The sequence below is a fragment of the Rhinolophus sinicus genome, chromosome 12 (genome assembly GCF_057876585.1).
Source record: "Rhinolophus sinicus isolate RSI-liver-muscle chromosome 12, RSI-T2T, whole genome shotgun sequence".
In the NCBI taxonomy this organism is placed as follows: Eukaryota; Metazoa; Chordata; class Mammalia; order Chiroptera; family Rhinolophidae; genus Rhinolophus; species Rhinolophus sinicus.
Window position 1 is genome coordinate 43,522,838 of NC_142512.1, and position 27,269 is coordinate 43,550,106.

A 27,269-nucleotide genomic window follows, 5' to 3' on the forward strand; every position below is an offset into this window, starting at 1 on the left:
CTCTTTGAAATCCTTTGGTCCTCTGGTTACCCAACACCCTTTGCTGATGGGTAACTGAGTTTATGATAGACACTACACACTTATCTAGACACAATTTGTGGATGTGGGAAGTGAAGAGGGGGAGGAACAAGGGGTCATTTAAAGACTGTCTGATTTTTAAGAGCAAAGACAGAACAATGTGAATTCCTACCAGATCACAGGAGCCTACCGAGCACATTTTGTGGGCTCCTGATGTCAGCTCTGAAGGGGTTTCAAACACCTGCGTATGTCGCCTCGACAATGCCCCACCCTGTGGCCTCCCTACACTGTGTAGGTGATGATGGTAAGAGAGCCAGCTCTGCAGTCAAGACTACCTGGGCTTGAGTCACGATTATAACCCACACAAGTCACCTTGCGTTATACAATTTCCTTAACCTTGGAAAGCCTGTTTCCCTGCCTACAGAGTGGAAATCCTTACCACCACCTACACCGCAAAGGGCATTACACGATTGAGAGACAACAGTAAAGCACAGACACAGCTGCAGCATTTTATTACTGTTATTAGTATTAGTTACTGCATAAAGGACCCGTTAGTGGGTACACTGCAGCTACAGGTATGTGTTCGAGGAGGCACACCTCAAGGAATTGAACTATCAGAACAAAAGGACCAGGAATGCGTGCCTGGAACGGCTGTGCAAACAGCTTTTTGGATAGAGTGGTACTTGTGAAGCCATATGAGCGCCCTCCACTTAGTATTGCCAGGGTGGCTGGTGGGGTCTGTAGTTCTGCTCTGCGCACCTCCCTGCCCTTCCGGAGCTCGAATACCCATGTTTATTCTCAATACTCTAGCCCCAGTCACCAGTAGAGTATAAACAAGGAACTCATATGTCTGTCTGTAATCCCCATTGTATCTCTCCTCTACCCCTCATCTCAGCTTCCTTTTTAGACCACCAGGCTTAGAGCCCTGGGACTGCTGAGGCCTGGGAGAAACTGAGTCCCATGCATCGTGAACAGTCAGAGGCCACCTAAGAGTCTGTGCCCACATCAGGCTTTCTACGGATGGCCCAGCACACATGGATCCATCTCTATTTTGGAAAACAGCAGAAAATCAAATACCACCCCTCTGACTTAAAAATGACACACAACCGTGAAGAGTTGAGTCCCCATGACTGCCCTGGGCCTCTTAGTCCCTTCCTTCCATTGTCCCCCAGAGACAGGTAAATGAGCTCTAACTGCAGAGGGGCTGTCCGGCCACCTCCATGCAGGTACTTACAGATGTGCTGGCTGTAACCTGTGGGCTAGAGCTGGTGGGCGCAGAGGTGTCTGACGAGGTGGAGAGCTGTCGCACCAACGGGCTGTGCGGTGGATGGTGGGCGGCTGCCAGGTAGCTTGAACTGCTCAGGTCTGTGTGATGCTTCAACACTGCAGAAGTCAACAGAAAAGAGGACTATGTGGCTATCCCACCAGCTCTACTTCGAGCATAAGCTAGGAATGCCAGCAATACACAGCAAAGGTAAAAATGTCTTCTGAGCCCAGAGGATAAAAGGGGGGAAGCAATCTGCTTGTGGAGAAGTAGTACTGCAGGAAGAAGGGGCCTGCATTGAGAAGCAGTAGGGTCCTTCTACTCTGCCTTCCTAGAGTGAAGGACAAAGCTGGGGGCAATCAAGAGAAGCCCAGGCTGCCCCAGAAAGCCCTGAGCAAGTGCAAATGCAGGTAGAGGTGCCGGGCCTGGCCCTACCTTCACTTCTCTCTGATGAATGGTCTCGCAATCTCATTTTGCTGTGGTTTGGGTCATGCACAGGTGGCGGTGGGTTGAGCAAGCGCTCTGCTTTGGGAGCTGTCACTCGCTCCACCATAGGCACGGCCCCCACATCGTCTAAGTGCTGCCTGTGGGTCCTGTCAGGCCGGGTTTGGTGATGGGACAGCTCTGAGGAGGGGAACAGAAAAAGAGCTGTGAAATATCTTCTCACAAACTTTTATTTGAGTTCTGAGCTCTTGAGTTCTCTCTAGAACAATGACAGACACCCAGGGCAGCGGGAAGTCCTGTGGGACTGAAGCTTCTAGCAAACAGCACCATGGCCAGGGAGCCCACGGGGGCCTCTACCAGAGAAACGTGACACCAGGCTGCAGAAAACAGCCTGCCCACAGATGGACCCGATGCCATGCCACTGCTGGCTCTCCAGAGCCTTCGGGTCTTGCCCCAAGATGCAAGTGTCTAGAATAGCTTTCCAAGTCCATCCGAGAGAATCCAAGACAAGCAGAAGTAGACTGTGAGCTGATATGGATCAGGCAATGCCCAAGCCTGACGTACTACCACAGCAAACCAGTACCTTGAGGTACGAAAGGAACAGAACAGTAACTGGAGGACTCCCTTGTCCTCTGAAACTTACTGGCTGTTGTGAGGAAGGAGTTGACCAACTTGTGCCTGTCTTTACGAGTTGGATCTGGCAGACTGCCTGGCATGGGTGCTCTGTGCTTAAGTGAAAACTTTTTGGGAGGTTTGATTTTGTCAAAAGGTTTGTTCTGCCACTGAGATTTCAACATGCTCTGGAAGTGCAGGCTTGTGGGGACATCTGTAAGACACAAAACACGACAGGTTAGTTCAAACACCTGGCCTCTGAGCTCCTCTCTCACCAAGGGAGGCGAGTTCCCCAGGGGCACCGGCTCGTCAGTGGGCAAGACCTACATTACACCCTTCTTTCATTTGCCCAGTGGCACGATGACCTGGCAGGGCAGGCACTAAATTTCACTGAAGGTCATTTTTCTATTCACTTTTGTCTTTTATTTTTCAAATTCAAAACCAAAATGAAACACATCTAAAGTACCTTTTGTTAGACTGATGGAGTTTTCTTTTCTTTGTTCATGTATTCTGCTAAGTTTGTTAATTTTATTGGTCTGAAAGACTGATAAACATCCTGCTTTTATTCTTCTAGAGACTAAAACGTTTAAGTCTACTTCTATCAATAGAGTTAATCGGAATACATTTATTCAATAGATACTTACTGTCTACTACCTGTCAAGCACTGTGCTGAGTACTACATCTTTCCCCCGAGGAAGAATTGTACCATTCCTTCCCCTTTCTTCCCCCATTGCCCCCCCACCTTCCATCTTGAGATTTCCTAGGTCTATTAGCTGATAAGTTAATCTTCACTATCACAAAACATGAAAAAGATCTCTTAGACTTGATTGTTAACTTTCACTTATGTTCAGATTTTTTCCATTTTCTTAGTTTTATTTTTTATTTTCCTAAGAATGTGTCCTTGAGTAATTTATTTAAAAAAGCATTTCTAGATTAAAACCATTTTTCTCTCAGACTTTTAAAGCTTTACTCCATTGTATTCTAACATCCAGTGTTGCAGATAAAACAGAACATGATTCTTATCCACTTGCAGGTGGACTGTTTTCTTCTTTTAAGTGTTTGGGAAAACAAGCACACAAACAAAAAAGCTATTGTGGTATAAAACTAATAGGTCAATTTGGGGGAGAACTGCCATCTGTTCTGCCATCAATATTGAGTCAATCCATTAGTGGTATATCTGCACAGTTTTAAGTTTTCTTTAATTTTCACTCAGCAGCGTTTGTCAGTTTTCATTCTACAGGTTATATTCATATTTTGTTAAGTTTATTCTTAACTACTTCATGCTTTTTTTTAAAAAATTTCAATTTATAATTATAATTGTTCAGTTTGTATACAGAAATACAATAATTTTTTTATATGTTGACCTTATATCCTGTGATCTTGTTGAAGTCATTACTGATTTTTTTGTTGTGTGGATACGTAAGATTTTCCACATACACAAGTATGTCATCTATAAATAGAGGCTGTTTTACTGCCTTTCAATCTGTATACCTTCCATTTCTATTTCTTGCCCTACTATTCTGGCTAGAAGAACCTCTAGTGGCGATCTGAAACTTAGATTTTCCTTTTTATATAGTCTCAATCTTCTGAAATTTCACCACCATGGATGTAAGTGTGGGTCTTTTTTCAGGGTTCTGAAAAGCTTTCCAAAGTTCTTTTAAATCTGAAGACCTGCACATTTCTCTTTAGCTTCCAGTTCTTCCTGGGAATCTAACCACTGGGCACACTCAGAAGTCCCAGCCTCCGAGTCCATACCCACTACTGCAGCATAGAATGGACCACCACTGCTCGATGGGAGTAGGCACTGGGTGGGTAGGAGGAGGACGGGAGAGGAAAATCCAACCTCGTTCTTCCAAAACGAGTCCAAATTCATCACCCAGACAAAATGCCCAGAAACCATCCCTACTTCTCTGTGTCCTTTTTCATTGGGGGCGAAGAACCTACCGGTAACAGCTCCTACCCCAGAGGAGTTTACTCCTGCATATGCTTTGGCCTATTTTTTTCTAGTTTTATTTCTCCACAGTTATCCATTCTATTTTTCCACCTTTCAAAAATCACTAAACTCTAGTCACTGATGGCATGCCTTTTTTCAGAACTATTACAGATTTATTCTACTTAATATATTTTCTAAACATGCATGGGGTTTTGGCTCCCAGGGAGCATAGAGGATGTGCTCAATCTGAGCTTAGGAGTGGGGGCAGAGGACAGAGGGCAGAAATGAACATTTACTGAACCCATTATTATGTAGCTGGCATTGTAATGTGTATATCATCATGTGTGTATCACTTCCTCTTCATAACAATTCCGTGATGGAAGCATCAAACAGGTTCAGAGAGGTGAATTAACAGTCCAAGGTTACACAGCTTGGTAACAACAAACATTCAAACTCAGGTTTGTATAACACTAAAGCCCATACACACACCACGAGGTTATTCTTTGGCCCAGAGAATAGAGAGGTTTGGTTCTCAGGTAGAATCTGATGTTTCTCAAATTATTCCCAAGGAACTGGAGAGCACAGTGTATTTTTCAAGGGAGTTCTGCAGTTCACAAAAATTGAAACACTTTTGAAAAAATTTTCCACAACCATTGTTTTCTACACTTGTAACAAATTCACTTATCACGATTTAAAAAATAAATGTCAGCATTCAGCAACCTCGAAGGTGGGGAGATCACAGCCAGGCCAAGAACGCCAGATCTCATGGGGCTCCCTGCCCTTCGATCCCTCCCAGCAAGCCTCTTAATATAATGATGTGCTACCCCCGCAAAGCCAAATGTTAAAAAGCAAAGGATTTCCTAGTCGTCAATAACTGAGAATTGAGTTTAGAGGTATTAATGGTCAAAATTATTTGCTCTAATTCAGAGTGTTTGGGGAAAAGGATGTGTAGGAAATAAAGCATTGTCTCCATTCTGAAACCTGGGCTTAGCTGGAATGTATAAAGAAGGCTTAAGAAAGCGAAGTACACTTCCTCTATATTCTAGGATACACCTTTGTCATCAGAAGAGTTACTCCCAACTTGGCAAAGGCTATCTAATACGACTACAAAAGCAAAGTGATTTCATTTTTTCCTTTTATTTCCCCCCCCATCATTGCTCTCTCAAACCTGAAAATTAAACCCGGGGAAAAAAGGCGCTAGTGGAAATAGCAACAGACTGGAAGTAAGGAGGCCTGGATTCAGGTGCCAGGTCCATCACTGAGAAGGAAGAGAAAAGAACAAGTCATTCAGCTGGGCTTCAGTGTCTTCATCTGCAAGATGAATGAGGCAGCAGGCCTAGAACAGGGCTGGTAACATCCTAGCACACATCCCCCTAGCTCTCCCCCCTTCTGTGTCTGCTGCAGACACAGGCTAAGCAATCACCACACTCTTTTCTGTTGGACCCCAAGACCTTAGACTCCTCTCAAAAAACTAATTAAATCCAGATAGCCACTATCAATCAATTCGAGTAAGCACAAGAGAGGACATTCCTGAAGCAGTTAGGGATAATAACACACTGTTGAAGGGACTTAGGCTGCTATCCTTTGCTGGAAGTTGGCTGTGTTTTGACTGCTTTCATATTAAGAGTGAACTCTGTAAAATCCCCCCGCTCAGTGAACAAAAACGTTTCTTAGGAATTGCTGGTGAATTCACGCTCCGGGTAAGTAACACTAGGATCCACATAAAGCTAAAACTCTGAAATAGACTATATGTAGAGAACCTGAAAGTAAGCGAAGAAGGGATATGAAATGGAAGAGAACACGACAGGGACCCATTCAGCTGGCAGACTCCATACATTCCATACCTTCACAGGCAACAGCCTTGAAGAAGTGCTATTATCAGAGAAGAGGGCGCAGATCCTGATTAGGTCAGTGACAGACAGGGAAACAAAAGTGATTAGTAACATTAGCTCAAATTACTACTTCCGGGAATAAAATGAAAAGGCCTTAACTCAAAGCTCACCAGGGTCTGACATTCCATGATTCACTTGACTGTTTTGCTCATTATACTTTCTACCATTTTCTCAAACACACTTCCTCGGGGTGTTTTGTAATGTTCAACTCCTCCTCCTGCTGGCAAGTTGTGGTAGCTTCGCATTACCGCTAGTTGCTTTGGCAAGCTTTCTCAAAACAGCACAGATCTTCATGGCCAGCAGGTGGTGCTCTTATTAAACCCAAACTGAAGTTAACATTCCTTTCCCCCAAGGTTATCCACCCTCTACTTTTCAAGCTAAGGATTAACCTGGCTTGATTAAGTGAGGTGATAAGGAAACAAGCCCCTCCTTCTGAAGTACTGAAGGGTTCTGCCCGAAGGCCTCCACCTTCCAGCCTGGCTTCCAGTTCTTCAAACTGTAGCCACTTAATGGGCGTGGCTGACGTGTGGTTAAGATGGGGGAGGCAGAACTCTAGGATTAAGAGTTGGTTCACTTCCTAACAAACTACACAAACTGGTTAGAAAACATTAGTAAAACTCTACTTGAAAATTAAAAACTGGATATCCTGCCATCTTTAAATATCTTCTAGAGAAGAGACGCAAAAGAGTGGCTCAGAGGTCAAGTCTGGTACACACGTTAGACCCACACAGACGAGCTGGCCGCTAGTCCTCCCTGCTACTCATTCTTCTACACAATGATACACGGGGAATCTCAATACTTCAGGAGGGCCAGTCACACAGAATGAGTATGCATGACGCCTCATCAGAATCAGAATATAACTATAGGCTGCAGTCTTCTTTGTTTAAATATGAGACCATACAATTAAATACTGTAATCCTGAGAGAGTAACCCAAGAAATGTTCCTTAGTCTTCCTGGTGGCTGTCTGCAGCACAGGTCTGGAAATGGGTAGAAACCTGACTCAACAACCTGGCTGGGACGGAACATGGAATAGAATAAAACAAAGGACAGGCATCAGATGACCTGGGTTTGAATTCTACAGCCATCCATACTCATTAGCCATTTATCCTGAGGTAAACTAGGACTCTTTAAGCCTGTTTCTTGATTTGTAAAACTGATGCAACACCACAAGATTACTGAGAGAAGCAAATGAGACAAGTATGAGAAAAGTGTTTTGTAAATCATAAAATTCTGTACAAATAATTGTTATATGGGGACAGCCTGGTGGCTCAGGTGGTTGGAGCGCCATGCTCCTAACGCCAAGGGCTGCTGGTTCGATTCCCACATGGGCCAGTAAGTTGCATCCTCTACAGCTAAGATGCTGGAGGTCAGCGTGAGCATTTGTGAGCCGCTGTGAGCGGCAGACCGGCGACCGATTGCCTCAGCTGGGGGAGCGCAAGGCTCATAATACCAGCATGGGCCAGGGAGCTGTGTCCTACACAACTATACTGAGAAACAACGGCTTGAACCGGAGTGCGCGTGTGTGTGTGTGTGTCGGGGGGATAGGAGGAAGAAAGGGGGGGAAAATAAAAATAATTGTTATGAGCTAGAGAAGGTAGTAGTCAATGACTCTGAAATCTGAAGCAGAGGAAAATGTTTGTTTTCCATTCATTATTTACTGCTGCACCACTCCTGACCTAAACCCGCCAAGCTTGCTATCCATATGCTCCAAGTTTTCTAAATATTTCTACTCTTACTAGAAGTCACGTGGCAGCAAGAATATTATACCATGCTTTCTTTAGACAAGGAAGTTTTGATAACAAGGTAAGGAGTAGGATTTAGGTGGCCAAGAAAGAATTCAGTCATTTAAAGAACAGATAAAGAAAAGAGGATTGCCTAGTAGGATAGATCATCAGTAATGATTGTTTTTATAAATAAAGTTTTACTGGAACACAGCCATGTCCATTTGTTCACATAATGTCTATGGCTGCTTTTGTGCTACAATGGCAGAGCTGCAACTGCAACACAGACTAATAAACATAGACAGTATGGCCCGCAAAATCCAAATTTCTGAGCACGTCCCTTTAAGAAAAAGTTTCTAATACGACTCAAGCTGAAAACTGCCCCCCATACTACCAAGTAAATCTTACATCCCACATAATCCTCATTTCTCAGATGCCGATTTCAGTTATCCTACTTTCAAGTACTCCTATCTCAGTTATCCTTTCAAAAACGTGTAGAGCCTATCTGTAAGGTTTTACAAAGGACAGAACAGGAAGAAAAACATGGTTCCTTACTCTCTGGAAGCTTAAAATTTTAGTAATGGTTAAGTCCATAAACAGCCATAACATATAAAATACCATAGCAACTGGAGAGGAAATGCTTATTACATTCTACATTCTGGAGGTTGGGACTAGCTAGATCATAAGATTATTTGCAAATCAATGAAACCAACCCAGATTATGAAAGCACTGGCTTCCTATCATCTGTATGTAGAGCAGTGGTTTCAACATATTTTTGCTCATGTACCCCTACCGTAAGAAATGTAATTAAAAAAAAATCATAAACTCAGACAGTTGTAAAGGTTGTATTTTCTAGACTACTACATATGCTTTACAAACATTTTTATCAACATTTTGGCATGTAAATACATTTGGCTTAATTAACAAGGAAAAATCTTTCTTTTAAATCTACTTAGTTGATTAGACTTTAGAGTAAAGTCTACCTTCAGTTATTAATATTTACTCTAAGATGACAGACAAGGCAGATAATCTAAATAAAATATGGCATATCCATCTTCATTAATTTTTTAAATTCTATTTTACTTAACTCCCATGGGGTTCTCCTTCTCAGGAGCCATGAACTCTTGGAAACCATCCCTTCGTTTGGTCTCTATTGCCTAAGGTTTTTATACTGTCGGGCAAGACCCACACTGAGACTCAATATGGGCAAGACTTTCTTTTGTGAAATGGGAGAAAAGCAATTATGAAAAAAGAGGGAAAAGGGGAAATTGGCAGTCACAGAGGCTTATGATTAATTTTATTTGGAAAAATAGCACACGCTAACATTGAGGACCTAAGCTTACGTATACCTTGGAATGCCGTCATGTAACCACAGTAAAACATACACTCCCGATATGAAGACATTCTCCCAGAACACTGCTGCCCATCATGGGGCACACAGACGATACATTTTTAAAGACATGCTGGGGTCTAATGGACCAAGTTGCTTGTGGCTGGAGGTAACTGTCCCTAGGCCCCACCCAGCCACTTGAAGGGTTAGGCAGAAATCTCTTAGCAAGTTACAATCTTTTAGTGGCACATTCTGGTCTGATGATCTGTCGCAATTTACAAAGTCTAAGAGAAGACTGTGTTGACAAAGTGACGCCTTCATAGTAATGGGTTGTATCATGATCTTGGCTAACTTGCTTTCACTTTCAACCCTTTAAGCCTCATTTATTTGGACTTCATATTTTGTGGCCTTTCTTACCATCTGGAAATGCCAGAACTGGATGAACACAAGAGTCCAACTGGGAAAGGCGTTCCAACAGCGGGGCTTCGTAGTGGATTTCTGGAGGCATGGTGATGGTGCTGCCAGAGCCACACAGCGCGCAGGAGGGATTCACATCACAGCCAGAGCGCACCGAGCTATTCCGGTGAACCTGCGAAAAACCAGACAAAACTGACAATTCAGTGTCTGATAAAAACCCAGATCCCCACTCATTATCCCAAAGATTCAAAAGGCCCTTTCTAGATATGCCACTACTAACAGAAAGTTTGATTAGTTTGTTAAAAGACTTCCATTTCTCCAACACACTAAACCTTCAAAATAATTAAGGACACTTGCTGCTTCTTCAGTGATGAAATGCAGTTACTTGAAGTCTTCAGTGTTTACCTAGGTATGAAACTTGTGATACTTTAAAGCTACTGAAACTGCTTTCTGAGAATGCTTTACAAAACCTGCATGTTTCCACAATCTTCATGGTTTTTCAACCATCTGCTAAGGTGAATACTTGGCTCCTGATTCCCCGGTGGGACATGACTTGCTCTCTTCAGCACTTCACCCACCCAACGACACCTCTCCTGTTCTTTTCACACCTCCTTCTAAAAAGACTTTCAGGTGGTCTCAAACAAGGTGGCAAGTTTTCCTGAACCCCACGGAACTCAATAGCTACTTTTTAGAACAAGTCTGGCATTTGTCAAATCATGACCCATACAAAGCCATTTAAGCAGCATGCAGTCCTAGAAGAGAGGACTTGCCTATAGAAAGGCATTACAAGAAGGGATGCTAGGAGCAAGGCAGTATCATAATAAAACAAGAAGGCAGCATCAAAACTCTGCTGGCAAAAACCCTAACAACTGCGAGAGCTGCATTTACTAGGTTGGTGCAAAAGTAATTGTGGCTTTTGCAATTATTTCTAACCTTTTAAACTGCAACTACTTTTGCACCAACCTAATGATTTTAGCACAGACATCTCTTGAAAGCTGTTTGCTTTTACGGTCATGTATAGGAGAAAGATAAATATGAGAACAATATCAGCATTCCCCAAATACCTACTTCTTGCAACCACATAGAGGGGTGGCATGCCAAGGTCCTATGAAGGTTACTTGTATGACCTTTGGTAAGTCATATGACCTCCTCAAATGTACTCACCTATTAACAAAGGCCCTGTAATGTCCATTTCATGGTTTGAGGAAAGGTAGTATCATTGCATAAGCTGTTCACATGCCACACAAATGCTAGCTACATTAGTGTACGACAATCTATCTCTCCAATAGCACCACTGTCACTTCGCTGGGAGGGCTATGTCTGTAGGGAGGTGCAGCACCCCTGGCCTCTACCTGTGGTGCAAGTAGCACCCCCCCCCCCCCATGGCAACCAAAAAGGACTACAGACATTGCCAAATGTTTCCTGGGAGGGTGAAATCATTGAGAACCACAGGACTCAAATTATGGTCATGCCTCCTAGAAAAATTCAAACCACAGGCTTCCACTAAATTTTAATGGTGAGAAGTAAAAGTTCCCAAGACTACTGCAGTCAAGGAAAAAGGACTCAAGAGCAATCCTGAACAGGGTTCAACTAATCAAAGATGACTATTTGAACATCAAAAAGAATTTCAATGGCGTAAATAACTCAAATATGTTTAAATCATAATGGCTTCATAATCACACATACTCCCTCCTCCACTAAAGACTTCATTAATCACCCTTAGAAGACAGTAGGAAACCAACTTATTTTGAAAATTAATAGACAAAAGGAAACAAACACTATTCATGCCTTTTTCTGTACAAACTATACCTTAGGGTAAACCAATATTGAAAGGGCAATTTTTTTTTTTTAAATAGACACAGCCTAGCTGGTAAAACAGAAACGATCCAAGTAAAATATCCTCATTCTTCAACTCCTAATGAAAATAATGGGTCCAAGCAATGATCACTAGTGGTTGAAAACACAAAAAGGTGAGACAAGGTATTATGTGTCTTCTTGTGCAAGTTCCCGAGACTCCTTTTGTTTTCTGGACAAAGCTCAAAACGAAATTTGTTCAAGTTTCTATATTCAGCTACCAGTTTTCAGGAAATGCAGAAGACAGAGGAACATCACTGACTTTTAATGCACTAAAAATAATGTAATTAACGAATGGACAACTGCAGCATTGTTTACAAGAGCCACGATATGGAAGTAACCTACATATCCATCAACAGACGACTGGATAAACCTAGAGAGTATTATGCTAATTGAAATAAGTCAGAGAAAGACAAATACCATATGATGTCACTTACATATGGAATCTAAAAAACAAAATAAAAGAACAAACAAAACAGAAACAGACTCATACATACAAAGAAGAAACTGATGGTTGCCAGATGGAAGGGGGGTTAAGCAACTTGGTGAAGAGATTAATTAGTACAAACTGGCAGTTACAAAATCGTCACAGGGATATAAAGTACAGCATAGCGAATATAATCAATAATACTGGTTAGTGTAAACTGGTTAGTGTTGGGGGGTTTACTAGACTTATCGGGGGAGGGCCTTTGTAAGTTATATAAATGTCTAATCACTAAGTTGTACACCTGACTAATATAATATTGAATGTCAACTGTAAAAAAATAAAAAATTTTAATGAATGGATAGGTGATAAAATGTGGTAAAATATTAATGGTAAAATCTAGAGGATAAATATACAGCTGAGCTGTTCCCTGTAAAAATCATTCAACTTTACCTGTGTTTGAAAATTTCATAATAAAATTTTGGAAACGAAAACAATGATACCACAGGACTTCTTCCAGCCATGATGGAATAAGAGTGATTGTATTTATCTTTTAGTCATAAACTAGAAAACTGAACAACACACAGCTTAAGGCGGAGAACACGAGGCAGCCTCTGTGGCAGCCCCAGCATTCTGCACAGAGACACACTGCAGACTGCACACAGCTAGAGGGATGCTCAACAGAGCACAATGGTTTCACTGAGCTGAGGAAAACGAACTCCCAGAGATCGAGGGGCTCAGGTGACAAACTGTGAAGCAGAATTCTCAAGAAGAGGAAGAGGTACAGAAATCTTCATGAGATCCCCTTGAGATTTTGCTCAATACTAAGAAGCCCACCATGGACAGGGTGAAACTCCATCAGGTCAGGCAAAGAACAAATCAGGAGCTGTGAACTGAATGTTTCCCAGAGTTCACACAGGTGGGAGGTTTTAGAACTGTAACCAGCAAAGTGGCATGGAGCACTCAAGAAAGACCCCAGGAGAGGGTAAGAGCAGTATCTGAAGAGATAATGGCCCAGTCTTTGCTAAAACTGATTAAAGATACCAATCCAGACTTAAACTCTGCAAAACCCAAGCAGAATGAAAACACAAAGAAAATCACATCTAAGCATATCATAAAACTGTTTAAATTACAAAGAAAAAAAGATAGAGAGGAAAACCGATTGAATTAGATTTAAAAGACTCACTGGAATGTATGGACTTTACCTGGATCTTCACTCAAACAAACTTAAAAAATCAGTTTTAGAGAATCTTGGTAATATGAACAGAATAGTCTTTGATAACAGTTAAGAAATTACCATTAGAATTAAAAGCATCACTAGTGGCAATAATCATCCACAACCCTGGAGATGGTACTACCTGATTCAATCTTAAAATAGCCTAAACTTTGCAATATACAGAAGCACAATAGTAGACTCTTTCACTTTGGTAAATATTTCTTAGAAAGTAGATCCCCAAGGAACTAGGGTAGATGATAACAGAAAAGGGACAGATTTTTGAAATTTATACCAAAATGCTCATGGCTCTCCTTGTGTATATAACAGTGAAACATAAACTGTGGGATGGTTAGACAAACTGTGGCATCACTTCATATGCAGCATCTAAAATGCCAAGTACTACTGATATTAAGATATGTATATGCAACTTAAAAATCAAAAGTATATGCATACAGCGATTAAAACAAATGTAAGTGACTCAATGTTGAAAGAAAATGTGAAATCATTTGATCTTTTATTAGTTTCTTTTTCTAGAAAATTATTTAGGCTGTGTTTGAAAATAAAATGGGATCAATAATTAAGTCAATGTTGCAAAAATGTTTCTATATTTTATATTTACTTCAGGAATATTTAAAAACATCTACTGCATCTAGTCATAATTTAAGAATGAGACTTTAGGAAGTGAAAAATGGTGGGTTCATTTTTAAACTTTTATTGTAGTATTGCGAAGTGTACAAACATCACCTACAAAGAGGTTATAGACCAGCAAGCAGATGTTCTGAAACGTTTCTCTTGGAATTCTAGTAGTTCATAAGCACGCTTAATCAGTATTGCTTTATAAAGGTTCCCTTGTCAAATAAGTGGGGAAACAAATGAAAGATTTTCTTCTTTTTAATAAAAAAACTTTAAAAAAAGTCTTTAACATCTTTTAAGAATCTTTGAGCAGAGGATATGGCATGAAGTGCTCTCCAAATTGGTTCACCCATCACATTACAGTGGTGCCAGCCATCTTTGAGTGTTTTCACTACAGTTGACCCTTGAACAACATGGGTTTGAATTGTGCAGGTCCATTTATACGCAGATTTTTTTCAATAAATACAGTACCTGTATTTTCTCTTGTAACTTTCTTTTCTCTAGTTTAGTTTATTAAAAGAATATATAATACATGTAACATAAAATATGTTAATCACTGTTTATGTTACCAGTAAGGCCTCTGGTCAACAGCAGGCTATTAGTAAAGTTTTTGGGGAGTCAAAAGTTATCAGTGAATTTTCAATTGTGCAGGGGGGTCAGTGTCCCTAACCCCCTTGGTTCAAGGGTGAACTGAATTCTGAAATCATGAGTTATTATACCTGCTGATAAATCTTGTCATTACCAAAGAATTTATATTCTAATAACCATTTCAACATACTTGGTTTCCCCCATAATCTACATTTCATTTTATGCATTAAAAATTTATTCTGAGGAGTCTACACCACACCTTTATCACACTGCCAAAGCATCTATACCTTGAATTAGAGTAGGAAATTCAGAGGTGCAAGAAACAGAGAACTGAAATTCAAGGCAATGATGAGAAAGTCTTGATCGACTATCCATGAAGTGGCAAGAAAGTTTAACACCTATCCTGGGACTTTAGCGGAAAGTCACCTGAGAGAATAAGAAAGTCCAGTCCCAACCCATGTTCCGGTAAGAGGTCCAAATCCATACTACCTATGTATGTGCAGGGACTTAAGCTAAAAATTTGCTATTCAAGATTCGCCCACATTCCTGAGGCCTTTTCAGAAGACTGCTTTAAAGACACTTCCACAGTCCAGGAATCATAAGACTCCTACAGAAAGCATGCCTCCTTCACCCCTGCCACAGATGAGAACGCTGTGAAAAGATTACACAAGAATACAGACTGATATGAGGCAGTCAGTAGATGCAAAAATGCGAAGAATTTGTCCTCAACAAGCTAGAAATAGAACAATTTGAAAACAATGTATAAAAATAAGTACATTAAAATTGTTCAAAGAGTTTGTAAAAGAAGGAATGGAAGTCATAGAACAAGAACAGGAAGAAAGAAGGGTGTTTTTAAAAGTAACCACGAACAAAATTTTTTTTCTGAATAAAAAGCACACATTGAAGTAAAAACACAAGTGACAGGTTTAACAGTCAACTGACCACAGCTGGAGAGAAACATGATGAACAGGAGGAATAGAATAGTCAGAGACAAGTACATAGAGTAAACAAGACAAAGACATGAAACTGGAAAACATAAAAAGAAATGAAGAGATATGGAAGAGAGAATAAGATCAGCAACAATCCAATAGATATATTCCATATTTTAAAAAGAAGAGAAGAAAAATTTAAGGAAATTAACGACTAGAAATTTTTCAAAACTCAAGATAGACAAGAACTCTCAGAATGAGGGTACATACACATCAAGACCTGAAGTGGCTAAAAACTAGTTCATACCCTAATATTGTAAAACCTTAAAAAACAAAAAACAAACCCAAAAGTAGGGGGTTGAGTTAGACACAGATAACCTATAAAGAAACATTTAATGGGATATTAGAATTTTCATCAACAATAAATATTGGAAGGCAATGAAATACTGTTAAAGTGCTGAATATAAAATTTTACATACAATCAAGACATCATTCAAGAGTTGTCAATTTATAACTGTGTGCACTCAAATATACATACATATGTATACATTCACACACAATTTAATTCTTTATGTTTTCAATATATATAGATTGACATAGACCATTGTTGGAAGGCTACTAAAGAATGTGTTCAGCAAGAAGGATGATGGAGTGGAGCGCAAGAAGCAACTGTGAACAAGAATGGGGAAAGTGTTGGTAAATGTTAAGTAAATATGAACTTAAAACTGACTAATTTGGGGGGGATTTAAAAACATGGTAACTAAATAATAAAAATAAATTATACATAATGGGAAGGAAAGATTAGTTTTAAAAAGAGGCATTCTGAAGTCCTATTGTTCCCAAAGCAGCTAAGACGAAAAGAACATTCAACCAATCCAACAGACAGAGAAAAGGCATAAAAACAAAGAAAATGCAAGGCTTAAAAAAAAAACTATGGAAGAAATGATTCCAAATATAGTAGTAATTAGAGCAAATGTAAATGGATTTAACTGAACCCTTAAAAACTCACCTAAAACAAATCGACACAGAAAAAGTAAAAACAGATGAAAAAGATGTATCTAGCAAGTACTTACCAAAGAAACCTATTTAAACAAAATGATGAAAGGAACAACAAAGAAGAAATGATCATGGACTTGTATGTACCTCACCAGTCAGCTGGAATTATATGAATGTATATTAATTAAAAAAAATAGATATGGGGGTGAGGAAATAAGAGATGTTGTTTAACGATACAAACTTGCAACTAGTAGATAAATAAACTCTGGAAATCTAATAGACAGTATAGTGATTAAAGACAATACAAGCATATTATAAACACCAAACATGCTATTTATTATTTTTTTCTTATTTCATGTTTCACCACAAAAAGGAAATGATAATGAACTGATATGATAGAGGTGTTAGGTAAGGCTACAAAGACAATCATAGTTTGATATAAATGTGTCAAATCAACATGTTAAATTTAGAACCCTGAAGTCAACAAACAGGATACTGATACACTCACACCCACACAAACTTTTTTTAAGGAAATGTGGACTATTTACAAAGCTGAACTAAAATTATGTACCCTAACACGAAGATCTGGAAAACACAACAGTAAATTAAAACAAATCAAAACCAAACCAAACCAAACCCCACCAAGTAGAATATGTACACCATGACAGCATTTATGTAAGATTTTATATAAACTTTAAACAATACTGCATTTTGCTCATGGATACATATATGGGTAGTAAAACTGTAAGACTCTGAACTGCGAGTATGCATACCAAATTAATGACAATGGTTATCTATGAGGAAGGACGCAGGTAAAGGAGATAATAGAAGATAAAAGTAATATTATCTGTTATTTCCTTTAAAAAAAAAAGTCAAGTAAAGTTTTAAAAAAGTCAAGACATTAATATTTAGGGTGTATGTACATAGGTGTTTGTTACTTCATCGTTCATACTTCACAGGACTAAAAAAAATTAGGGGAGGAGACAGGCAAACCTGGTAAGTTTTCCCATATACTGGGACCTGAAGTTCTTTGTACAATAGATTTAATGGTGCCTAAGAACCTGGAAAATTGACAATGGGAGTAAAGAAAGCCCAACTATTCAGAGCAAAGACATGCTAAGTATGAAAGTTGCTAAAACACAGGAATTGAATTGGGAATAGCACCTATCAATCTGTCTTCCAGATTCAGAACTGAGAAAAGGATTCAACTATCACAAATAGCAGAGACAAGGACGATGGTGGCCTGTGTGCTGAGGAGAGTAATGCCCTCTCCCCAGACCCTGCCCCAAAATGCATGCCCACCCAGAACCAAAGAATGTGCCTTATTTGTGTAAATAGGGTCTTTGTAGATGTAGTTAATTTAACATGAAGTGATGCTGGATTAGGGTGGGCCTTACTTAAATCAGAGGACTTATAAGGCTATGTGAAAATGCAGACACACAGGACGAAAATCATGTGGAGACTGAGGCAAAGATGGGAGTTAAGCCAAGGGATGCTAAGGATTGCTAGTAATCGCTAGAAGCAGGAAGTGGCAAGACACTGAACTCTTTCCTAGAGGCTTCAAAAGCAGCAAGGGCTAACACACCTTGATTTCAGACTTCCAGCCTCCATATAACTGTGACAGGAAACTAATACAGCTAGCTACAAAATTTTCCCGGTGATACACACAAAGTCTGGATAGATTAAGTGATATTTTAAGAATGATGAGAGGGGAAAAAAAAAATCAACATGGGATTACAAGTAGAACACTGCAGAACCAAGAAAGAAAAGAAAGCTGAGAAATTCAGAAAGAATATACCCCTGGAAAACTATTAAATAAATTTGGTCAAACAATTAACAAAACTTTTTGGAATCTCCAACAGAGTAAAAGATAACATAGCCACTATTGTAAAGTAACAGGATAATATGAAACGGCAACAAAATGACATAAAAAGGAAACATAAAATCTGAAAAGAAAACAGAAAAGCTTAACCCATGGTAGCAGAATTAAAACCTACATAAGAGGAACTATAGGTCAGAAATGATGACATATAAAATTAAAACAGGATGTGGATGACAAACTCAATTTGTTTTTTTCCTTTGCACTATGGGAGAACTAAGGAAATAAAAACCAAGAGAGAAAAGTAAACAGCTAAGATCTGAATATTTATGTGCAGCCAAACTGTGCCAATCACTTCCTACAGCTAATTTAATATCACAATTATGTTGGGGAGCAGATAGTAAGAGCTGGATAAAAAAGTATAGAAAATAACATCGAGATAATTGGTATACGTAGACAGGCAACTACAAACTTAAGGGAATCAAAAACCAAAGCCACTACATAAGAAAACTTGACAGAGCTATATTTTGCAATGATAGAAATGTTCTATATTTGTGACTAAATATGGTAGCTGCTAGTCACATGCGACTATTGAACACTTAGAATCTATGCGGTAAGGTATTGAAATTTTTATCTTACTACTTGTGGATAATGGCTATCATATTAGAATCGGTTACCGGTATAAAGGAATGAAAATAAGATTGGCATCAGTCTAAGTCTATGCCAAAACAAAACAGAACAAACAATTGCCCTCCTCTCCCGCCAAAATACAGTGGAACAGAGTTTTAAGGGACAAAGGTTATAGTCTAAGAACTTGAAACATGATCAAATTGTTGCTCTAATCACCGAAAGACTATAAATCCATATTAAGAGCTCAATAAACGGGCATATGAAGAAGGTATGAAAGGGACAGTCAGCAAACAGTGAAATATGACAATCAAAATAAGCCTAAAGAAGCCTTTAAATCTAGTTTCAAAGCTAAATGTAAAATTAAAGATCAGTCTCTAATAAAATCCCCATTAAAGTCAAAGACTTTCAGATTAAATACCTAACTCTGCTTTAATGACATTTCAAAAAACATGTAGAAAACAAAATCCTAAAAGTAAATGGATGAGAAAAACACATATACTATATAACACTAATATCAAGAAAAAGAGAATGTAAGGCAAACACAACTACTTGTAAAAGGAACCGTAAGTCACTATGAGGATGTAATTATGACTCTGTACTAGATGCCAATGAAAAGAACTTTAATCAACATAATAGACTACAAATATAAGCTGAAATATTGAAGCATCATTTTGACCAAAATGCTATAAAAATTAAAAAGAAAAAAAACTAACCATTTAGAATTTGGAAAGTCAATTCTTAACTCTTGGGCAAAGAACTCAAAAACTCAAAGCAACCTACAAATAGCAAAAGGAACACTTTACACTTCAAAGGCCCATCCAAAACTACACTCAGAAGAAAATTCAAAAAGTTAAATGCTCTTATTACGTAAGAACAGAAAATAAATTAAGCTATTTGAATGAAGGCAAAGGGGTAGGGGCGGGACCAAGACAAGAAGAAGGAATTTAACAGCAAAGAGCTGATTTGTGAAATGACCAATAAAATAGAAAAACTGCTGACAAGATTAACCAAGAAAGAGAAGATAAATATAATTAAGACTGAAAAACATATACTCACTGATACAGTGATTTAAAAATCATGAATGCTTTCTATAAATTTCTGTATTGAGTAAATTTGAAAATAACTGAGCAATGGACAACTTTCTGTAACCTAAATGCTGGTCCCAGGTGATTTCACCTTAGGTTCCAACAAATTTTAAAGAAATTGATATTTCCTCAAAAATCTTGAAACTCTTCCAGACCATAGCAAATGATAGTGTCCCAATTCATTTTAAGAAGTTCTCCTACATCAGAATTAATAGTGAACTTCTAGAAGTATTGCCATTAAAACCAGGAACGAGATGCCTCACTATGACCAATTATTTCTTGACAGTGTTAAGACAAGGAAAAGGAACAAGAAGTATATAAAGACGTGTCAAACTATTTGCTGATGACAGACAGCCTACCTACAAAATTAAAAATAACCAAAACACTTTACAGTTCAGAAAATGTTCAAAATCACAAAATAAGTACCTAAAAATCCAGAGCACTCATAAAATAACACCACCAAAAAAGATATTTCACTTTATAAAAACTTCAAGAATGTAGGAAACATGTAAGAATGAAGAGATAATATAGTTGGCTACACGGAAAAATTGTTCCCGTAATTCTGTAATGACATTAATTCTCTCTGAAGAAATCCCCATAAAAACCCAATGCATTGCTTATGCAGGAATTCCTCCACCAAACTAAGGCTCTAGTCATCCTTCTCTGTTAATCACAGAATATTAGTTCAAAGCATTAAAAAAACTTTTTTTGGTTTGAGGATAATTTACAAATAAAATATTAGAGCTTCTAGTTCTATTTATTTTATTTTACCCTTTCAAAATTTATTCCGTATGTTTTATTTACAATGCATACGAGGTGTGACCAAAAAAATATGGTGAATGCTTAAATTTAAAAAATTTATTACAGAAGACACATTGCCATTAATCCCCCTCGCTTTTGGACACACCCATCGTTCTTGCCACTTTCTGAAGCAGTTCTGGAAGTCCTCTTTCATGAGTGTCTTTAGTTGTGCTGTCGTGGCTGCCTTGATGTCCTGAATAGATTCAAAACGTTTACCTTTCATGGTCATTTTGACTTGGGGGAAGAGCCAGAAGTGGCACGGTGCCAGATCCGGTGAATAAGGTGGGTGAAGACACGCCGTAATATTTTTATTTGACAGAAATTGCTATACCAGAAGTGATTGTATGAAACGGAGCCTTCCCTGTTGTGATCATAAAATACGGTGAATGCTGCTACCTAGAGCCATCCAATGGAAAGGCAGGGATCTTCAATACAGGAACAGGCTTGTAGAACCTTAGTGACAGTGTGTGACAAGTTTCAACTTGTTTGGTGCAATCAGTCGGGTGGGAGCTATGGTTGAGAGATGTGTTTTAAAGTGTACCATACATCATCCTCCATCATAACAATGCTCCGTGTCCCACATCGCTTCTGGTATATGGCAATTTCTGTCAAAAACATTACAGTGGGTCCTCACCTACCTTATTAACTGGATCTGGCACCATGCCACTCCTGGCTCTTCCCCAAAGTCAAAATGATTCAGGACACCAACGCAGCCACGACAGCACAACTAAAGACACAAAACTACTTCAGAAAGTGGCAAGAATGATGGGATAAGTGTGTTCGAAGTGAGGGGGATTAATGGCAGTGTGTATTTTTTTAGTTTAAACATTCACTGTACTGTTTGATCACACCTTGTATGTAAAACATTCTTATAGAAATTTAGAGGTTATTGTTCTAAGCACTGGGTGATTTCCGAGTTCTCTTAGTAGCTTTAAGTCCTAAGGAACTACAATTTTCCACATGGCACTCCTGCCCCTTCCCAAAAGACTGACTAGTTGGGCCTCCAAGGTATGTCACAAGAACCCCCATCAATAAAGAATATATCCTTTGATATCAAAATGATTCACTTTTAATACTGACTCACAATCATTTCAGTTTTTTAGTTCTCAACCACAAATGTCATGACATCAGGCCTTAAGACAATGTCCTATATGTAATGTCCTCAAGAGGAAAAAGTAGAAGACCACTGGGAAGTCTATAGAAGCTAACTTTAAAATGTAATCCAAAGCAATCCTCCTGTATAATTATACTCCAACAGACCATAAAACTTGAAAATCATGCCAGAACACTGCCAAACCATTTGATAAGAAATACTATTTTAAAAAATTAAAAAGTGCTATTAAGGCCAATCCAAAAATTTCAAGGCATGTTTTTTTTTAAACACACCATCTTTACTAAGATTTATCTAATTTATAAAATAACTTGACTTGACACACACAAAAAAAGAAATCCTATACCAATCCCAAATTTATTTTAAAAATTTTATTGACCTGAAATCTTGGTATCTAGAAAACTAATGTTTAAGTCATAAACGTCTACCCTATAGAAGAAGCAGGGCACAAAATAAACATGACGTAAAAATTTCCCACTTCAGTGTTTCTTCACTGGCTCTTAGCTAAATTACTAACATCTAGCATACTAGACCACTAAAGTGATGAAATACATAATAAAGAACAATATAGGTAAACTGTAACGATCTGTCCTAATACTACAATGAAATTGTGGTACAGGAAAGTACTCCACCTTCTCGTTCTCCCCAGGTCTGCGGATTTCCATGGAAGATAACCTCACTCTACCATTCTCAAAGCTCTCAATTCCACCAACTCTGCTTTTCATTCACCATGCCCTAGTGATTCGTCCTCAGGACTACTTTTAAAATCTTTTGCTGAGTTTTACAGCCTTCAGACTATTATTTCCTCCAGTACAACTGCTGTCAGTCTTTCTTTCTGTCTCCGGTCTCTTTTGTGCCCATCCACTCCAACATAAACTATCTCCAGATTTATCTACTAAAAAACAGCTTATGACACTTCACTGCTCAAAACTCTAAAATTCTCTAAAATCTAGAGAATAAAGCCAAATCAACATTTGGGCATCCAAAGACTTTCATTATTACTGACAGGTCTTATTCCCATTTATTTCCAATAAGACCTATCTTACAGAACCCTTTTTGTTTTAGTCACTGATTGTAAGATACCAGTGACATAAAAACAGCCTTTTAGGTCAAAAAGAGATGTGTTACTACACTAAAAGCACACCTCAATTGGAAGATACATTTCATAATTTCAGAAATTCTGGTAAAACTTGATTGAATAAAATTCCAGCCATGATTCAAGTAAGATAAGTCTGGTTAAAAAAAACACACAAAACACATAGTAACTGAATGAGCTCCCTAAATTGAGCTTTATATTTGATTCTGGAATGCAGCAGATAATTCAGAATGTAGGTAAGCAATAATATTGACATTAAATATTTGTTTTTTTACATTTCATACTCTGGTAAATATACTAGTACCCACCTTTCTTGGGAGGGTAAGGAGGGTGAGGGGGGAACGAATTACAAAGGTAATTTGAATTAATCCAGAAATATGCAGTTCCTAAGATTCTCTTTTCTTCACAAACCTGAAAGCAAATCTTAAGAACAAATGCGAACTTATTGCCATTTACCAGTATCAGAAAATGATTTATCTGTTAACTTCTTTGCTATCTATTTCTGCCACTAGGAAGTAAGCTATGTGAGGGCAAGACTTCTGTTCATCAATGAAACCCAGGTGACCTGAAAAATACATGAAACATAGTGGGCACTCAAAAATATTGCTGAATAAATCTGCTTGGCAAATCCATCACCTCAAGATGACAGAAGACAAGGTGCTTGCTCAACAGCAAGTATTACTGACATTCATGCAGTCAACAGAGAATGGCCTTCGTCTCCAACTCTGGCAGAACTTCAGCAAATGGTTTATTTCCCAAACTCAATTTACTTCTTTGTCTTATTTTCCATGCAGCTTACTTTTGCATATGTCAGGATGATTCTGTTAGAAACTGGCATTGGAACCAAAGGGTCTTTAGTGTGTTCTGTATATCTCCTTGTCTCAACTGTCTTTCAAAAATTTCTATGTACCTTCAAAAGCACTTCAGTTTTTAGGCATGGATCAGAAGCAGCTACTGTCAATACGAACAAGTAAGGTTTGCTACTTCACAGACAAACAGGAAAAGAATCCAGGAAGCCACCTTATACTTAAGAAATTTTTTATAACATCCTTAGATGTCATGACACAGTGGCTAGCAAAGAGCCAAAACAAAGGACACTATTACCCATGACGTTTTTTGTTTTGGTTAAAAGCATCAAGGCATGACCAAAAACTACTTTCTTATACTTGACAGTAATATATTGTTTTCTAGCTTTCCCAGTATCAACTCTTCAACCTGAGAAAATAATTTAGACTTATATGACTATTAATTTAAAAAAATGAGACTCAAATGTCAATGAGAAACCTGCCAAATATCTTATTCTTTTCCTTTCTGGTATTTTGGTAATTCAGGCAATCTGCAGAATAAACAAGAGAAATGGTACACTAATAGTTTATTTTCACTTATAATATTTTCCCCTAAAAATAGATCATGGCAACAGTATGCAGTCCAAATGCATACTGTAACAAAACAAACCAAGTACTGAAAATCCACTGTCCAAGTATTAATCGTTGCAACAATTCTCTCCTCTCCACTCTCGTCATTAGTATTCTCATCAGCAAACACATTGCAAAGCTCTATCTTAAGAAAGATTCCCCTTCAAACGGGGTTTCTCTGCTCTCCTTTACAGAAACAGTCTTTGAACGCATCATCTATAATGGTTTCCTCAGTCCCTTCCCTCTCCTCCTCTCCTGAACCCACTCCAATCAAAATGTCACTCTTCTCTCTCTAACGAAACTGTTCCCAAGTCTCCAACAACCTTGGCCCCACCAAATCCAATGTCAATTCTCAGTTTTTCTCTAACTCGACCTGTCTGCTGCATCTAACACAGCTGACCATTCCCTCCTCTCTGAAACACTTTCTTCACTTGTGTTCCACATACCAGACTCTTAGTTTCCTTTCTACTTCACTAGTCATTGCTTCTGCGTCTCTTCCTTATCTTTATCTCCAAGCCGTGGAATGCCTCAAGGCTTAAATTCCAACTGTGCTCCCCAGCATTCCCCATTCCTTTCCTCTGCTGCATTTTTCTCCCCAGCACTTAACATTGTAAGATACACTGTATACTTCGTTTATTGTTTTATTTTCTGTCCCACCCACTAGTCTTTCAATGAGGTTAAGGATTTTTGTCTGTTTTTGTTTAGTGTATTCCCAGTGCATAGAACAGATCTAGCTCATTGTAGGAACCCAATAAATATTTGCTGAACAACTAAATGAATGAACAGAACCAAAAGTAATTAAAAATAATAGCCACTTTGTACTCCAATAAGAAGTTACATACATTTCATCTAACCCTCAAATAACCCTATGAGATCTCTGAGGCTGGGAGGGTGGACGGGCTTTTAATATGCTCCGAATCACAGAACTATTAAGTGGTAATGCCTGATTCAAACCCAAACTTATGCGCTGTACAGTCAGTGCTCCTGACAACTACATGGCGTTCATTTTACTGTTTTCATTGGTTTTGGAATAAATCCAACTGTGCTATTTGAAGAGTCGGCAATCAAAAGTTTCCTACAGTTGTGAATTAATCTCCACTTTCTCTGTGAAGACAAACATTCATTTAGTAACATCAATTTAGAAATTCTAATGGAGATTCTTATTTAAAAGGAAAGCATTCCACTGCCATTTTTAGTGGTAAGAGTACAAGTGAGAAGGCATATCACTCTCCTTCAAAGTGTTAACGGCAACATTTAATCATCTTCTCTCCCATTTCTATTAAAAAGCTCAAGCCAATAGTTTCCAAACCTGGCTGAAGAGTAATTTAGGAGCTTTTTGTTTTTTGAAAACAGGATTCCCAGGCCTAACCCCAGAGCAACTGAATCAGAATCTCTAGGAAACAGGGTTCAGGAGCCTAGTAGTTTTTAAAGCTCCCCAGGAAACTCTGGTGGTTAGCCAAGTTTGGAAAACACTAGTTAAACGAACCAAAGTTGGCAAGAGCCTATCTGAGCATCTGGCTCATGGTTTAACAATGACCAAGTCTCACTGGTACTGACCTTCTTGGAAAGAGGAACGATGCTGTTGGGTCGAACAAGTCTCCGTTTCTTACAGCTCAGTACAGGACGTGTTCGGGCTGCCACACAGGTGCCATCAGTCGACGAAGAAACTAGATTCAGTCGCTGCTTTTTATGTAATTGTTCCTCAGCATCAGAGCTGTCAACTGGAATGTGGTCTGCCAGGACAGGCTGGAGACTAGACGAGGAGAAGAGTAACACTCACTTCTCAGGAGATAGAAGGAAACAAAGCCTCTAATACTGGTGCAACCTCCCTACTTGCAAATGTTCACAGACACAAATAAGTATTCTGCGCAGAAGTATTCTGCTGATCTAATGGTGTGTGCAGTGTCTATACTTATTTGTAAGGCTCTGGGTGGACACTGCCTCCATGTCCGAAAAGTGCAAAAGTCAGTAAGTGAACTCAGGCTCTAACAGTGATTAAGTTCTCTTCTATAACAGAAACATGAATAAATAAAGTCTAGAAAATTGCAACTGTTAAGAAAACGATGAATTTTGCAAATGTTAATGACTTGCCTAGAAAGCAGTTCTCCCATGAAACTCAAGTTTTAGGGATACACACACACTGTTCACTTGTAGGGGGGTTCCTTGAACTTTCATAAATAGATTTACAAACTCAGCCTTTATCTGTTCTAGAGGATTTTATGTAAACATTTCTGAGGAATTCTACCAACAGAAGGACCAATCACAATGATTCACAATAACTGTAGGACCTTTTATTTTTCTCCATGCTGTGTCAATTTTAAGCCTCAGAAAGTAAAAGGGAAATACATTTAATTACATGCTAATTAAAATATACTTGCTACAGCAGGAGACAACACAATGTCATTAAGTGATAAGGTTTCCGCCTCTTTAAACCAGTGTTATTAGGTTGGTGCAAAAGTAACTGTGGTTTAAAAGGTTAAAAATAACTGCAAAACCCACAATTACTTTTGCACCAACCGAATAGTTCTGGCTAGGAATAACTAAGAGCCCCAAACTCATCCTTTATATGCCTACTGAATGTAAAAAGTAGAAGAGCTAGAACTCACGTGTTAATAACTCCATTGACAGGTCTCAATGCCCCACAGGACTTGGTAGATGATGAATCTGAAGGATGACCAGAGGCACCATGGTTTTCCAGTGGCTGAGACACAGACTCGACCTGAGTAAGAAAAATAAAAATATACTATCGATAATATTTAACCAACACCACCCAGCCTGAAAAGCAGCACTATTTCATTTAAATGAAACACCTAAAATATCTGATGACCAACTTCAAAGACAAAACTCCTATGACTGAAGAAAAAAGAATTAAGAGAATAAGTTTTTGCTTTGCAGAGAAGAGGAGTGTAGAACCAAAATATTTAGCAGACTAAAAGTATTATGCTCCTACTGACAGGGAAATGACCTAATGACTCCATTGAACAGAAGTTTAGCAAAACAATTACACAGTAAAAGGATCTTCAACTAAGGGTCAAGAAGA

The 27,269-nt window shown here is 38.7% G+C and overlaps 1 protein-coding gene across 3 annotated transcripts in view; it reads right to left on the reverse strand.

Moving 5' to 3' along the window:
- Nucleotides 1-27,269, reverse strand: part of KANSL1 (KAT8 regulatory NSL complex subunit 1) — a 158,825-nt gene that overhangs the window by 6,233 nt on the left and 125,323 nt on the right. For 2 of the 3 annotated variants that reach the window (XM_074320695.2, XM_019732940.3), the window contains 6 exons: nt 26,836-26,948; nt 25,787-25,982; nt 9,633-9,804; nt 2,370-2,552; nt 1,718-1,906; nt 1,253-1,401 (listed from right to left, as the gene is read on the reverse strand). In XM_074320695.2, coding sequence (XP_074176796.1) covers nt 1,253-1,401; nt 1,718-1,906; nt 2,370-2,552; nt 9,633-9,804; nt 25,787-25,982; nt 26,836-26,948 — 1,002 coding nt within the window. The remainder of the gene's footprint in view (nt 1-1,252; nt 1,402-1,717; nt 1,907-2,369; nt 2,553-9,632; nt 9,805-25,786; nt 25,983-26,835; nt 26,949-27,269) is intronic. The other variant, XM_074320696.2, reaches the window with a different exon arrangement.